Source organism: Bidens hawaiensis, unplaced genomic scaffold (genome assembly GCF_021521415.1).
Source record: "Bidens hawaiensis isolate Kalapana, Puna unplaced genomic scaffold, B.hawaiensis_p1.1 tig00048969_1, whole genome shotgun sequence".
In the NCBI taxonomy this organism is placed as follows: domain Eukaryota; kingdom Viridiplantae; phylum Streptophyta; class Magnoliopsida; order Asterales; family Asteraceae; genus Bidens; species Bidens hawaiensis.
Window position 1 is genome coordinate 75,194 of NW_027506099.1, and position 14,311 is coordinate 89,504.

Sequence of the window (14,311 nt, forward strand, 5' to 3'; positions counted from 1 at the left end):
TGACACGAATCATCACTCGATCATGTTACACTTGTTATAGCCAACAAACCAACATAGATTATACACCTACGGTCACCTTTGGATTTCATTCACAATTCATAGTATAGCAAGAGAGGTGGCTGCAGACGTGCATTTCGGAGGATTAGGATTTTGAAAAACGACAATAAAAAAAACATAATCAGTGTCCCTAGTTTGAAATTGTGAAGGTACTAGTCCCTTGGCCGAGAATAACAACCACCCAGTAAATCCCACAAATAGTAAAGTTGGTAGTGTTAAGGGAGGGTGTGAGCCGTGAGACGTAGAAAAATCTTACCTCCATCTATTTGCATAGAGACTTCTACAAGAGAACCCCCTAAAGACATATAGAACAAGATACAAACATATAGAACTAATGCTATAGACATAGAAAGTTATCAATAACGAAAGAAGTAGTGAAAGTGTAATATAACATTGCATAGACAGGTAATCGGAAAGACAGTCACTTGCAAAAAGCACCTAAACTGTACGAGAACGTAAGCCCTTAAGGCAAAGCTAAAGACACTAAACAATCAACTCCTAAAAATGCTTAACATTAATCATGCGTCTGCACGAACTCTTAACATTGACCATTGTTAAACTTTGAGCAAGTGAATCAAGAACACGAACACGAGATTTATGGAACTCTCTAAGAATCTTTATAAAAAAACGACAAATGAGAAAAACTTAATAATTATCTAACACATGGAACCTAGGGTATATATAAACTCGCGGTTTCAATCCTACACTAACTCAAATACAGAATTTGAATCCAAAACAAATAGTATTAAATAAAATAAGACCAACTTATCTTATAACAATGAACTAATTATTATATTAAACATTTTCCAAGATACTAGGGCCCTTAAATATGATATTTTCCAAGACACTAACAGCAAACTTCACCATGGAGAACCTTGCGGGGAAACAACCCCCAACTCAACATAACAAGTTACTTCTTCTTCTTCTACTCAAGTGTTAAATTTCTAACACTCCTTCCAGATTCATACTCAAGAATTTTCAGAGCCTGCAACACTTGTATTTCTTTCCGACTTGTCACACGCCTTAACACACGAACTCTATCGGTCACTCCTTAATTCACACAGGATTCTAGACATATCCATCTGCTCCGGGAAGAAGAAGATGATAACTATTACTATTACTTGCCATTCTGTGGTATTGTTACAGGAAGGAAGAATCGAACGATCAAGATTAATAAACCCTAGGTATATTATAAGCTATGCTATGCGATGTTGAATCTGATCTCAAAAGCATTGTGTTCAGCATCAAACATCAAACAGCTTAACAAAATCCATTCAGTTTTAATCACTTCAGGACTCCATCAAACGGTCTTCTTCTCCGGCAAACTCATCACCAAATACTCTCACTTCAACTCCCGATATTCATCCTCATTAATATTCTTCTCCGTTTCCCCTACAACCAACGTTTACCTATGGAACACCATCATTCGAGCCATGACTCACAACAACTTCTTCACCCAAACCTTATATTATTATTCCCAAATGTGGCTTATTATTATACCCGACACCTTCACTTTCCCTTCGGTTATTAATGCCTGTGCCCGATTACTACTGCACCCCCAAATAGGTAAGACTGTTCACCAACATGTCTTGCGTATTGGGTTTGCATCCGATTTGTATATTGCTAATGCTTTGGTTGATATGTACGCCAGATTCGGTCAACTTGATTACGCACACCAGGTGTTCGACCAAATGCCTAACAGAGATGTCGTTTCTTGGAACACGTTGGTTTCGGGTTATTGCGCGCACGACAAGTGGGAGAGTGGTTTGGAGATGTTTTACCGGTCCAGGACGGTCGGGGTGACGCCTGATTCGTTTATGCTCTCGAGTGTTTTGCCCGGGCTAGGTGATGTTATGGAAGGTCACATGGTTCATGGTTTGAGTTTTAAGCTCGGGGTTGATGTCGACACGCGGGTCTGCAACGCGCTTCTTTCGATGTACTTAAATTCAACAGCTTAGAAGAATGCCAAAGGGTTTTTAGTGAAATGCATACCAGAGACGATATTACTTGGAATACGGTTATCTGCGGTTACTCACAAGCTTATTTATATCAAGAATCGGTCAAGTTGTTTATGGAAATGCTGCGTGAGCGACACAGACCGGATATGTTAACGATCACTTCGGTTCTTCGTGCGTGCAGTCACGTAGGCAACTTGAAATCGGGAAGATTTGTGCATGATTACTTGGTTGTAAATGAGTACGAATGCGACACGAAAACAAGTAATATCCTTATTGATATGTACTCAAAGTGTGGTTATTTGCAAGCGGCAAAGGATATATTCAACAAAATGGAAAACCGGGATTTGACGTCATGGAACACGTTAATAAACGGTATTATTAAAGCATCACAGTATGAAGACGCGTTGGCAGCTTTTAGACTTATGAAAATGGAAGTAGAACCTGATTTTGTGACATATGTGACAATTCTTTCTATGTGCACACTTCAGAAGAACTTAATGTTAGCAAAAGAGATCCAATGTGAAACAATTAAAGCCGCATTTAACGCGTGTGTGATTGTTAGAAACGCTCTTATTGATGTGTATGCTAAATGTGGTAACATGGAAGATGCATTGAACCAATTTGAGGACATGAAAGACCGCGATATTGTATCATGGAACACCATTATTTCTGCATGTTCTTATTCAGAAGAGTGTAATCTAGGGTTTGAAATGATCACACGAATGCGACTCGAGGGAATATTACCAAATACGACTACCATTTTATGCGCATTACCCTTATGTTCAACTCTAGGAGCTAAAAGACAAGGTAAAGAGATTCATGGTTGTGTTTTAAAGTCGGGTTTCGGGTCAAACATTCCAATTTGTAACGCGCTTATCGAAACGTACTCAAAATGTGGTGATTTGAGAAACTCGGTTCTCGTTTTCGAGCATATGAAAAATCGAGACGTGGTGACGTGGACCGCGTTGATATACGCATACGGGATGTATGGTCACGGAACAATGGCCACGACCGTGTTTGAGGATATGAAAGCTTCCGGTACCGTTCCGGATGAAATCGCGTTTCTTGCGGTCATCTTTGCGTGTAGTCATTCAGGATTGGTAGAAAAGGGGCGGTTTTACTTTAACCAGATGAAAAAGGATTATAACATTGACCCAAAGATTGAACATTATGCATGTGTAGTTGACCTTCTTGCGCGGTCCGGGAGGTCAACCGAAGCCGAAAAGTTCATACTTTCCATGCCAGTAAAACCCGATGCAAGTATATGGGGCTCTCTACTTAGTGCTAGCCGAGCAAGCGGGCACATGGAAATAGCAGAACGCGCTTCAAAACATATTATTAAATTAAATTCACAAAATACAGGGCATTATATATTAGTTTCGAACGCGTATGCATCTTTAGGGAAATGGGATCAAGTTAGAATGGTGAGAAAATCCATTAAATCTAAAGGGCTTAAGAAAGAAGCTGGTAAAAGTTGGGTGGAAATTAATAAAAAGATTTATGCTTTTAGTAGTGGGGATAAGTTTTTTGAACAATATGAGGTGGTTAACAAGTTGCTTCAGGTTCTTTATGATTTAATAGGTAAAGAAGGGCATGTTCCTAACTTGAAATCTGTGTTTCATGATGTGAATGAAGATGAGAAAAGGGGTATTCTTTGTGGGCACAGCGAAAGACTTGCAATTGCGTTTGGTTTATTAAATACAAAGGCTGGAACGCGGTTGCAGGTGATGAAGAATTTACGGGTTTGTGAGGATTGTCATACGGTGACAAAGTATATTTCTAAAATTGTGCAAAGGGAGTTTTTGGTTAGAGATGCAAATCGGTTTCATTTGTTTAAGAATGGATCGTGTAGCTGTGGCGATTATTGGTGAATAAGATATTTGCATCCACATCTGACATCTGATCTATTTCAAGCTTTATTAATTACACAGTTTGACCCATAAACAATTTGAATTTTAGCATATAGTGATGTAGGAGGTTGTATAAAGAATACACTTTGGTCGATTTTCAATTTATTTAACGACCCCAACCAGTTGACCAGTTATATTAATAGCTAATATTTTGATTAGACTCGTTTGATATGAGTGCCATCACGGTTAGTCAATATGGCATGTAATAATCAAGACAATAGTGTTGCAGCACATATAGATTAACACCGTTATGCTCTTTTGCAAGACATGAATGTGCCAGTTTATACTAGACTTAAAAAAACAACATACAAAGAAAATCAAGAATGAAAACTTATTCGAATAGCTATGATCTTGTCAAACATGTATATGAGCCAAGTGACTCGAGCTGAATTACGAGTGAGCCATTGTTGATAAAGAAAAACATTCTTAATTACTATGAAATCTTTGTTTACGTTTGTCTTCTATATGATATAGTTGTAAGGCTGGTAAAGTTGTATCTTTATTAATATGGTGGACATATAAATTGTTTTAGCAGAGTAGATTAACAAAGGAAACAGTCTATAGCAATGGTTATTCAGAAACTATAAGAAGCTTAAGTTCTGTATTTACAAGGAAAACTAAAGTAACAAAAGAAATAAAATACTTAACTAATTACTTCATGTGACTAGATAAGTGTCTAATGTTCGTCCCACATCGACCAGAAGACAAATCTCCACCTAGTTTATATAGCTTTGGTCAAATTCAATTATAATCCCTGGCATCTGATAAAATTGGAATGATACAGAGAAGATTTTTTCTCACAAATCAAGAAATGGGAACAATAAAAATTTTCCTTCCCTTTTTTCCCGCAACAATTGTTTTTTTTTTGTCTTTGAACACTTTGTTCAGTCTGTGCATAGTTTTAATATCACATTTGCTAGAGTTTTAGGAGTTATGTTACGAATATTGTCTGCTTAAGTTCGATTTCTTATGTTGATACATTCAATCTGTGCATAGTTTTAATACGAATATTGTCTCGCTTATCAACAAGACTCGAGTAGTTATAATAAAGGTCAAGAATTGGATTTGAAGAGATGATGCTAGCTGAAGCTACCTTTGGAAGAGAGTCGGGCAATGGGCTTAAAAGTATCCGAAACAAGGTTGAAATAGATTGTGTTTAATATGAAAGTGATTTGTGTTTTACTCCAGCTCTAAGCATATGCATAGGTGTAATATTTGATTAATCTAAATTTGTACAGGGCAAATGAAGGAAATATTTCTGACCAAGCTGCAAACTTCTGTTCAATGTAACATGTATTTCATTGAAAATGAAAATTACATTCATTAAACCCTTCAAATGGATATTAAAGGTGTTCGACTAATAAAACTGAGGCTTAATACAGTTAATAATTGGTTGGACTTTCTCAACTCGTAGTTTTTCATATCTTTCTCTATCAAACTAAAGACTTTTAACACCGGCTCGGTATGAAACTTCAAACCGACCATGTAAATCAAACTGTTTGTTTATAATCCGGTTCAGTGGGTTGCATCTAGGGGTGGCAACCTTGACCCAAACCATTCCAAATGGGTCAATTTGGGTTGTTTTAAAATTCAAATGGGTTGATTTGGGTCATAGATTTTAATTAAATGGGTCAAAATGGGTCACTTGAAATTCCACATTCTTATTTTTGGGTCAAAATGGGTTGACAAATTTAACTACATGGGTTGATGTGGGTTAGTGTCTTAAGGAAAAGTGACATGTTTGGGTTGAAACGGGTTTTAGATTGGAACAATATCGGTTTAGGTTTCGGCTCCGATCAGCTTTCGTGCCGACACGAGTTTTAGCACTGGACGGGTTGGGTTTCGGTTTCTTTCGAGTTTTCGCACTAGACGGGTCGATTAAGGTTTTTGATTCGTTTTCGTCGACATTTCGGTTTCGGTTAATTTGTCGGGTTTCTTTTTTTTTTTAATGAACGAGGATAACGGCGAAAATATTTTAGTTTTTTTTACTTTTTTCGTTATTCGTTTATATTTTGAGTTATGATTTTTTATTTGTTTTTTTTTAGGGATTTTGATCTTAATAGAAACCATCAAAAAATATTCAAAAAAATTAATAAAAAAATCATAACTCAAAAAATAAAACAAAAACAAAAAAATGTAAAAAAACTAAAACGTTTCGTCCGTTGTCCTCGTTCAAAAAAAAATCGACAAATTAACCGAAATTGAAAAGTCGACAACAACGAAAAAAAACATGCTGAAACAAGCTGTTAGGTGATGAAAGGAACTGAAAAATCGCTAAAGCAAGCTGTTAAGTGCTGAAACGAACTGAAAAATCGCTTAAACGAGCTATTAGATGCTAAAACGAACTGAAAAATCGCTTAAACGAGCTGTTAAATGCTGAAACAAACTGAAAAATCGCTTAAACGAGCTGTTATGTGCTGAAACGAACTGAGAAATCGCTTAAACAAGTTGTTAAGTGCTGAAACGAATTGAAAAATCGCTTAAACGAGCTGTTAGGTGCTGAAACGAACTAAAAAATCGCTTAAACGAGCTGTTACGCGATGAAACGAACTGAAAAATCGCTTAAACGAGCTGTTACGTGATTAAACGAACTGAAAAATCATTTAAACGAGCTGTTACGCGATGAAACGAACTGAAAAAATCGCTTAAACGAGCTGTTACGCGCTGAATGAACTGAAAAATCGCTTAAACGAGCTGTTACGCGCTGAAGCGAACTGAAAAATCGCTTAAATGAGCTGTTACGTGCTGAAACGAACTGAAAAATCGCTTAAACGAGCTGTTACCAGTGTTGCAAAAATCGCTAGTCGCTAGTCGGGCGGTGGGGTGGGGACTAGCGATTAATCGGGATTAGTCGAGATTAATCGGATCGGACTTTATTGCATAATTTTCAGTTTTATGCATACACACACACATTTTTATATGTAATTTCCAGTTTTATACATACACAACACATATTTTGGCTGAAATCTCGCTTGAATCCGCTAGTTTTTGTTAAAGTCTCACGCGGAACCACTGATTTTGGTCGGAATCTCGCCGAAAACCGCTAATTTTGGTCGGAATCTTGCCGGAAACCGCCGATTTTGGCCGGATTTGACCGGAAACCGCCGATTTTGGCCGAATTTGACCATTGACCGATTAATTGGCCGACTAGCCCAAAAAAAATCAGTGAAGTGGGGACTAGCGATTAATCGGGGATTAATCGTTGACTAGTCGGGTTTTTTGCAACACTGGCTGTTACGCGATGAAACGAACTGAAAAATCGCTTAAACGAGCTGTTATGCGCTGAAAAAAACTGAAAAATCGCTTAAACGAGCTGTTACGCGCTGAAACGAACTGAAAAGTCGCTTCAACAAGCTGTTACGCGCTGAAACGAACTGAAAAATCGCTTAAACGAGCTGTTACGCGCTGAAACGAGCTGAAAAATCGCTTAAACGAGCTGTTACGTGCTGAAACGAGCTGAAAAATCGCTTAAACGAGCTGTTACGCGATGAAACGAACTGAAAAATCGCTTAAACGAGCTGTTACGCGCTGAAACGAACTGAAAAATCGCTTCAACGAGCTGTTACGCGCTGAAACGAATTGAAAAATCGCTTAAACAAGCTGTTACGTGCTGAAACGAAATGAAAAATCACTTAAACGAGTTTTGACCCAAACCCGTTTTGACCCGTTCCAACCTTTACCCGTTCTAACCCGAACCTGTTGACCCTAACCCGTTCCGACCCGAACCAAAACAACCCTTTTTTAAGTGACCTGTTTCGACCCTAACCCGTTTCAACCCTAACCCGTTCCGACCCATGACCCGTTTCGACCCCACCCAACCCATTTGCCACCTCTAGTTGCATCATAACCAGCTACGAATTATGTAATCTGTTCCAGGTCCAATTTGTCAGTCCAACTTTAAGAACACTAATATCAACTGTAAGTCCTACCTAGATTTATATTTTAACACTAGCCTTTAATCATAAGAGCTATGCAGTCAATATCAGTGGTATCTCGATTATCAATCCTCGCGTGATAATCAATCCTCGCGTGATATATCGGTTATACTGAGTGACATAACACTGATATTCACGATATCAGTGCTTTAAATTTTATTTGACAATAAAATTCAAAGTTTAATGAGGTTAATTAATTGAACTTTCTCAACTTGTAGTGATGCAGGTGAATCTCCATTATCTTGTATTTCTGTGTTTTTTCGTACCTTTCTCTATCGAAGTAAAGCCTTTAATAACTGCTCAGTATGAAACGAAACCGACTATGTAAACAAAACCTTTTGTTTTGAAAATCCTGTCCAACCACCAATCTGGTTCAACCTTTTGTGTCATATCCGCCAGCCCAAACAAAGGCAGCTCAAGAGAATTGTACAACACCAGTTATGTAGTTGGTTCACGGTCCAATTCATCAGTCCGAATTTAACAACACTGATATCAGCTGTAAGTCCTACCCAGATTTAAATTTAAACACTGGGCTTAAATCACACAAGAAATCAACCAATAGAATATGCTTTTGTTTTGTTTTACAATTTGTTAAAAGTCGTATACTTAAATCTGTATACACGTATAGCTAACTCAATTTTATCGAACATATAGTAATGTGCATAACGACAAACAAGAGATGATATAACTCAAATCAGAATTCAAAAATCAGATACACAAAAGTAACAAGTGTCAATCAGAACCCACATCTACCCCATTATGCTTCAAGAATTGCTTTGCTTCAATTACATCCTGAAAAAAGACCAACATAAGTTCATACAGTTGACCCTTTAAGTCAAAGTCACAGTACAACAACAATTAAAATGCACTAAAAAAGATACATAATACATTTTATAGTTTCTGTTCATTTTAAAGCAGATGATGAAATGATACAAACTAGAAACAGTTTATCACATTGGTTAAAAATTTAAACATGACTAAAATAAAACGGACCAAACATGTACATTTCAAATGCTTACGGCACGCGTTAGACTTTTTGAATGAACAAATAGTTTAAAGCATTTAATGAAAAAATGTCAACATGTTTCACTTGACCCGTTAGATATAAAAAGATAACCCAAATCAACTCATTTCTAATCAAGCGGATCAAAGTTCTAACGGGGATATTGAAGCAGAAAAGAATGAACTTTATTAGCATAAAGATAAATACCTGCTGTAACAAGGTTGCTTCATGAGGGCAAGTTGGAAATCGCATCAAACCAACTCCAACCATTAGAAGCCCATAGCATCCTAACGACACAATGAAGTACAGCGGCAACTGTTTCAAAAATAAATAAAACAAAGGTCAGCAGACAATTAATTAAAACTCAAAACAAATCATTTCACTCACCAACCAAGTATGACTTTGTGGAATCATTGCAGTCTGCAATAAACTGATCCATACGGCTGTTACAGCCACCAAAAAAGTCATGATCTTCACGATATGTTTCATTTGATATTCACAGAAACTGTTAACCCCACACTTGCAGTAACTTAGTCTGTAACATTATAACATGACATTATTAATCAGAGCTCTGATTCTGAAACCACAGAATTAAGTTTGTTAACAAACCAAACGAACACAAATGGATCATACTCGTGTTCGTTCTTTAGCTTAACCAAACAAAGGATCGAACACTAACATTTAAACAGACAAGGTTTTATTGTTTGTGTTCATTCGTTAAAAAAATGAAAATGTTCATGTCCGTTTGTTAATAGTATAAACAAACAAGTCACGGGTAGATATAAAAAAACATAACCAACCCGACATCAATCAAAATTAAACAAATTTGTAATGAGTGAAGTGATATTTTAATTAAAAAAAAACTAGACAAGTGATATTTTGCCTAACAATAAACTGTTTTAGGCCTACAAAAATAAAAAGACACAGTTTTTTTTATAAATAAAATTACTAAGTGAAACCAAGTGCAGATCAATGAAATGAACATAATCACTTATAATAATTTGCCATCAGGTGGGATGGTTATACCGTTGAAATTATTTTTCATGGTCCCGTTTACGATAAATTAGGGACTCAAAGCCCTTGCGCATTTTCCCAAACATCATTTGGCATTTCAACAATTAAATTATCAATTAGCACAATGTAATTAGCAGCAATTAACACACGAGATCGTAACGATTACCTTGATGCGAATAAACTGAGTTGACGGTTAAGGTTTTTAGAAAGGAAAGATGAATTATTGGTGTTCACTTGGTATTGACGCTTTCAGCTGCCAAGATATTAAAGAGTGTTTTACTTTGGATTGGATTGGATTGGATGCTGATCTGATTGTGTTTTGTTGTTTAATTACCAGCCCAGCCCAGCCCAGCCCAGCCCAGCTCAATAATTTAAGGATGAGCTCGAGACCCGATCTCGAAATTTGAAAATATTTTATACTGGTATTGATATTTCATGCAAAATTTGGGAAATTCTAGACGCTAAAACAACAAATATTAATGTGTGGTGCAAAGACATAAATGAATCATGTAGTAGTCTTGAAAGACAACTATTTTACATGACACACTAGTGAAGGGGAAATGTTTATTCTAAACAGGAACATGACGCTTAAATTTATATATGTGTCTTTTTATTTCATTATATATGTGGTTCTAAACAGGAATATGATGTGATTCATGTTGCTATTCTAGGGCGACAACTGATATATCCATTGACATTCTTGTTAAATTGAGATGTAATTTGATAACGGGTACCTAGTTTTGCACTCATTGTTTCTTCTATAAGGGTGTGCGGAGTTCTCAACTCAGGCTCCGCGAGCTCTCTAGGGGTATGTGCACTCGGTCATGGTGTGGGTGTTATGAAAATGGTATTATTATACTTAGGGGGAGTGTCCCTCCCACTGTAAGGGAGTAAGGGATGAGACTCATCACCACTATAGTTTGTTATTATGACTAACTAGCTTTATTTGTTAAGAACTTAGTGTTAAGTGTTAACCTAATATCTAAGTACCTAATTTGATGCAGTGCGAAAAATGTGATTCTTTTGTGCGAACATGAACATTGAAAAATGTTTAAAAAATAGACTAGGAGATTTTAATTGAATTATAAAAAACATCATTAATAAGTATCGCAACAACCAAGTAAGGTAATGAGAAAAATTCGAACACTTTAGTTTATTACTGACAACCCAAGTCTTAAAAAGATAAAGAGATAACAATGAAATCCGTAAAAAGACAACAAAAAATGAGCATCTGCTTAAGGCATGAAGGTCGAGCAAAACCTTTGAGCCAAGTGACGTGACATAATATAGGTTTAAATCTCGTGTGTTTGCAAAATTGATTTATATAATCTCGCTTACCGTTGGTTAACCGTTTGTTAAAACTAAGACGTCCAAAAATGAGAGCAGGTTGATGTAAGTCCATTTTAAAAAGATTGTTTAAAAAAACATGCCAAGCGGTTTGGTTATAGTGAGTAATTTAACTTTAGATGCTAGTTAGCGACTAAAACTATTTGGAGATAGTCATGACGTAGGAGATTGTGACGGTGGTGCTGGGGAAGGCGGCAATCGCCACACTTTAATGTACAAATAAAGCCCCTATAAACATAAACATGGTGTGATGATAAAATGTCTTCACTCTATTCTAATGTGAGGGTTCAAATTGCTCATACCAGAATTAAATGTAAAGATATTTTTTTTGTGTCTTGTAAATAAATTTACAAATAAAAATTGTATATTTTGGCCTTTCTGTATAATTTTTTTCTGGATACATAGAAATGGATGCATATGCACACCTCCATAATAATATTTCATTTTGTATAATGAATGAAAAAAGAATGACAATAATAAAAACTGAAACCAAAACAAAACAAAACAAATCCACCCCCAAAACACAAAATTTCCCCCAATTCCCAATTACCAATCTCCGATCAAACCCTAACCCTAATCACCGATGTCAACCACCGATGTAGAAGCCGGATTCGCAAAGCTCCAAGGCGAAGACTTCGAATACTACATGCAAACCTACTCCATCATCCTCGGCCGCAACTCCAAGAAATCCACCGTCGACGTCGACCTCTCCTCCCTCGGCGGCGGCATGAACATCTCCCGCCACCACGCACGCATCTTCTACGACTTCCAACGCCGCCGCTTCAACCTCGACATCCTCGGCAAAAACGGCTGCTTCGTCGAAGGCGTCCTTCACCTACCCGGTAACCCTCCCGTCAAACTCGACTCACAAGACCTCCTTCAGATCGGAGATAAAGAGTTTTATTTTCTGTTGCCGGTTAGGAGTATCCTCGGTGGACCGGTTTCGGTTCCGCGGGGTTTGAATTATCATTCGGTTTTGCCTCCGTTGTCGGGTAGGGGTTCGGGTGGGAAGAGGAGGAATGTGAGTGAGTTTGATGATGATGATGTGGAGGATGATGTTGTGGGTGGGAAGAAGATGAGGAGAGGCGATGTTGTGGCGTACGGTGGGGCTTCGGGCTCCGGTGGGAAATCACATTCCGGTTAGTGGTTTTATTTGTTGTGTTATGTTTTGAAATTATGCATTAGGATTTGCTTGTGTAATTAGTTTCAAATGTTATGTGGAGTAGAATTGACATGTAATTAACTGTAGGGCTGTTCACGAGTCGAGCGTAGGTAGGTTTGAGCTCAAGCTCGATTAAACGAGTCAGCTGAGCTAGGCTCGAACTTGGGACGAGTTTGGCTCGGTTACAAAAATGAGCCAACTCAGCTTAGGTTGTTTCAAATCAGGGTTTTTTAGCTAGTTTTATTCGAGCTTTTTGAACAGCCCTAATTGACTGATTATAACCAAGTACATGGTTTATAATAGTAATTGGATTAAGAGCTATTATATTTGAAAATGATCATGAGACTAGATAAAGTTAATGGGTAAAGGCGTATTAACGGTTGCACGAAAAAGAAATGAGAACAAATTTATTATCAAATATCAAAAGTTATCCAAACATTACCACCCGCTGGTGCATTTGGATTTTGGAAGACTTGAAACGAGGCAGTTTTTGAAAAGACAAAAAAAAAAAATTACTCGTATTACTGAGGAGATAAAAAACAGCAGTTTCTTATGGATAAAAAACAGGGAAAATATGGATGATCTAGCCTAGGATATGTAGCGCAGGTTCAATATGTAAAGTTGGATTGAGGTGTGTTTCTCTTTTGTTTGTCCCGGACTTGGCGTTATGCTTTGCTAATTTGCTTTACAGGAGCTTTTAGTAACCAAAACCCTAAGCTCAATTGAAGTGAGTGGCACGTCAACTATTGGCTTAAATGAAATAGAAAATGTAACTAGATTATTAAGGTTGTCAAAGTAACTAATATGAATGTCTTAAGTCTCAGCTGTACCTCAAATAATTGTGTTTTTCCTTTATATTTGTGATTGTAGATAAGAAAGATGGAAGAATAAGAGTTGACCGGGAATCTGATAACCAGCAGCTGTTACAATTAGAAGAGAAAGATGTAGTATCATCTGTAGCTACTGTGCTTTCTGATCTTTGTGGTCCGGGTGAATGGATGGCATTGGAGAAACTTCATGCAGAGGTAACCCACTAACCATTAGCTTAGGTCAAATGGTCAAACACATCGGCTATAAAACTGTTTTGTACATAATTTTTGTGGATAACACGCTAACATTTATTTTCAATATGGGGTGCAGTTGTTGGAGTTATATGGAAATGTTTGGCACCATAGTCGGGTTCGAAGGTATCTGACTTGTGATGATAGTTCGGGGTCTGAAGCTCAGGGCAAACCGTGGGCCAGGCTGCTTATGTTGTTGAGGAAATACCCTGAACATTTTGTGATTAATACTAGATCTAGAGGCCGTGTTACACTCGAGTTTGTGTCACTTGTTTCACTCCTTTCGTGAAGTGGCTTGATATTTAGGAAATGATGTCTAGTTTGTACTCTGGTATTGTACTTTTAACTATGAAGCTTTTGACCATTTGCTTTGCTTCAATATATTGTCAAAATGTTAAATCTTATAGCATGTGTTTACTAATTTTCTTTGCTTCAAGAAAGCAAGCAAATTTAATCTATAAGTTATAACAACCGGGCCTGGTATGCAATAGGTTTGGTTGATTTTGTTTGAACCTGTATAGTGAAGCAACTAGGAGTCCAGGATCAACAGTCCGGTTATAAAAGCACTGGTTATACAATATAAGCAGGCTTGAAAATGGACCGAGAACACAAACAAGGGCTTGTTTTTGTTCCTTTATTTAGCATCGGCTGAACAAACATGAATACTTAAATTTTGGATTTTTTTGTTCGTGGTCGTCGTTAAGATGCTTGTGTAATTCGTTAATATTATTTTCATTCATTAATATATTAATTGAACGTAAACAAATGTAAACGAACGAAAATGAAAGAACATAAATGAAGATAGTAAATGAAAGTAACTAGTTAATAGATCTAGATGACTATGTAAAACAACACAAAAGAAAC

At 37.0% G+C, this 14,311-nt stretch overlaps 2 protein-coding genes and 1 pseudogene across 3 annotated transcripts; 2 read left to right on the forward strand and 1 right to left on the reverse strand.

Annotated features, from left to right (window-relative positions):
* Positions 1–1,265: 1,265 nt before the first annotated feature.
* Positions 1,266–4,560, forward strand: LOC143616708 (pentatricopeptide repeat-containing protein At3g03580 pseudogene; annotated as a pseudogene).
* A 3,907-nt stretch (positions 4,561–8,467) lies between these two features.
* On the reverse strand, positions 8,468–10,134 carry LOC143616704 (dolichol-phosphate mannose synthase subunit 3-like). Its single transcript, XM_077089460.1, has 4 exons — positions 10,044–10,134; positions 9,251–9,398; positions 9,071–9,178; positions 8,468–8,652 (listed from the first exon to the last, which is right to left on the reverse strand). The coding sequence occupies exons 2-4, from the start codon at positions 9,350–9,352 to the stop codon at positions 8,593–8,595; spliced, it is 270 nt and encodes an 89-aa protein (XP_076945575.1). The 5' UTR covers positions 9,353–9,398; positions 10,044–10,134; the 3' UTR covers positions 8,468–8,592.
* A 1,568-nt stretch (positions 10,135–11,702) lies between these two features.
* Positions 11,703–13,851, forward strand: LOC143616695 (FHA domain-containing protein FHA2-like). 2 transcript variants are annotated; one of them, XM_077089448.1, is made up of 3 exons: positions 11,703–12,345; positions 13,257–13,411; positions 13,527–13,851. In XM_077089448.1, exons 1-3 carry the CDS (start codon positions 11,808–11,810, stop codon positions 13,734–13,736), a joined length of 903 nt encoding a protein of 300 aa, XP_076945563.1. In that variant the 5' UTR covers positions 11,703–11,807; the 3' UTR covers positions 13,737–13,851. The 2 variants fall into 2 exon arrangements, with proteins under 2 accessions (XP_076945563.1, XP_076945562.1); XM_077089447.1 differs by having other exon boundaries at positions 11,704–12,363.
* Positions 13,852–14,311: the final 460 nt, after the last annotated feature.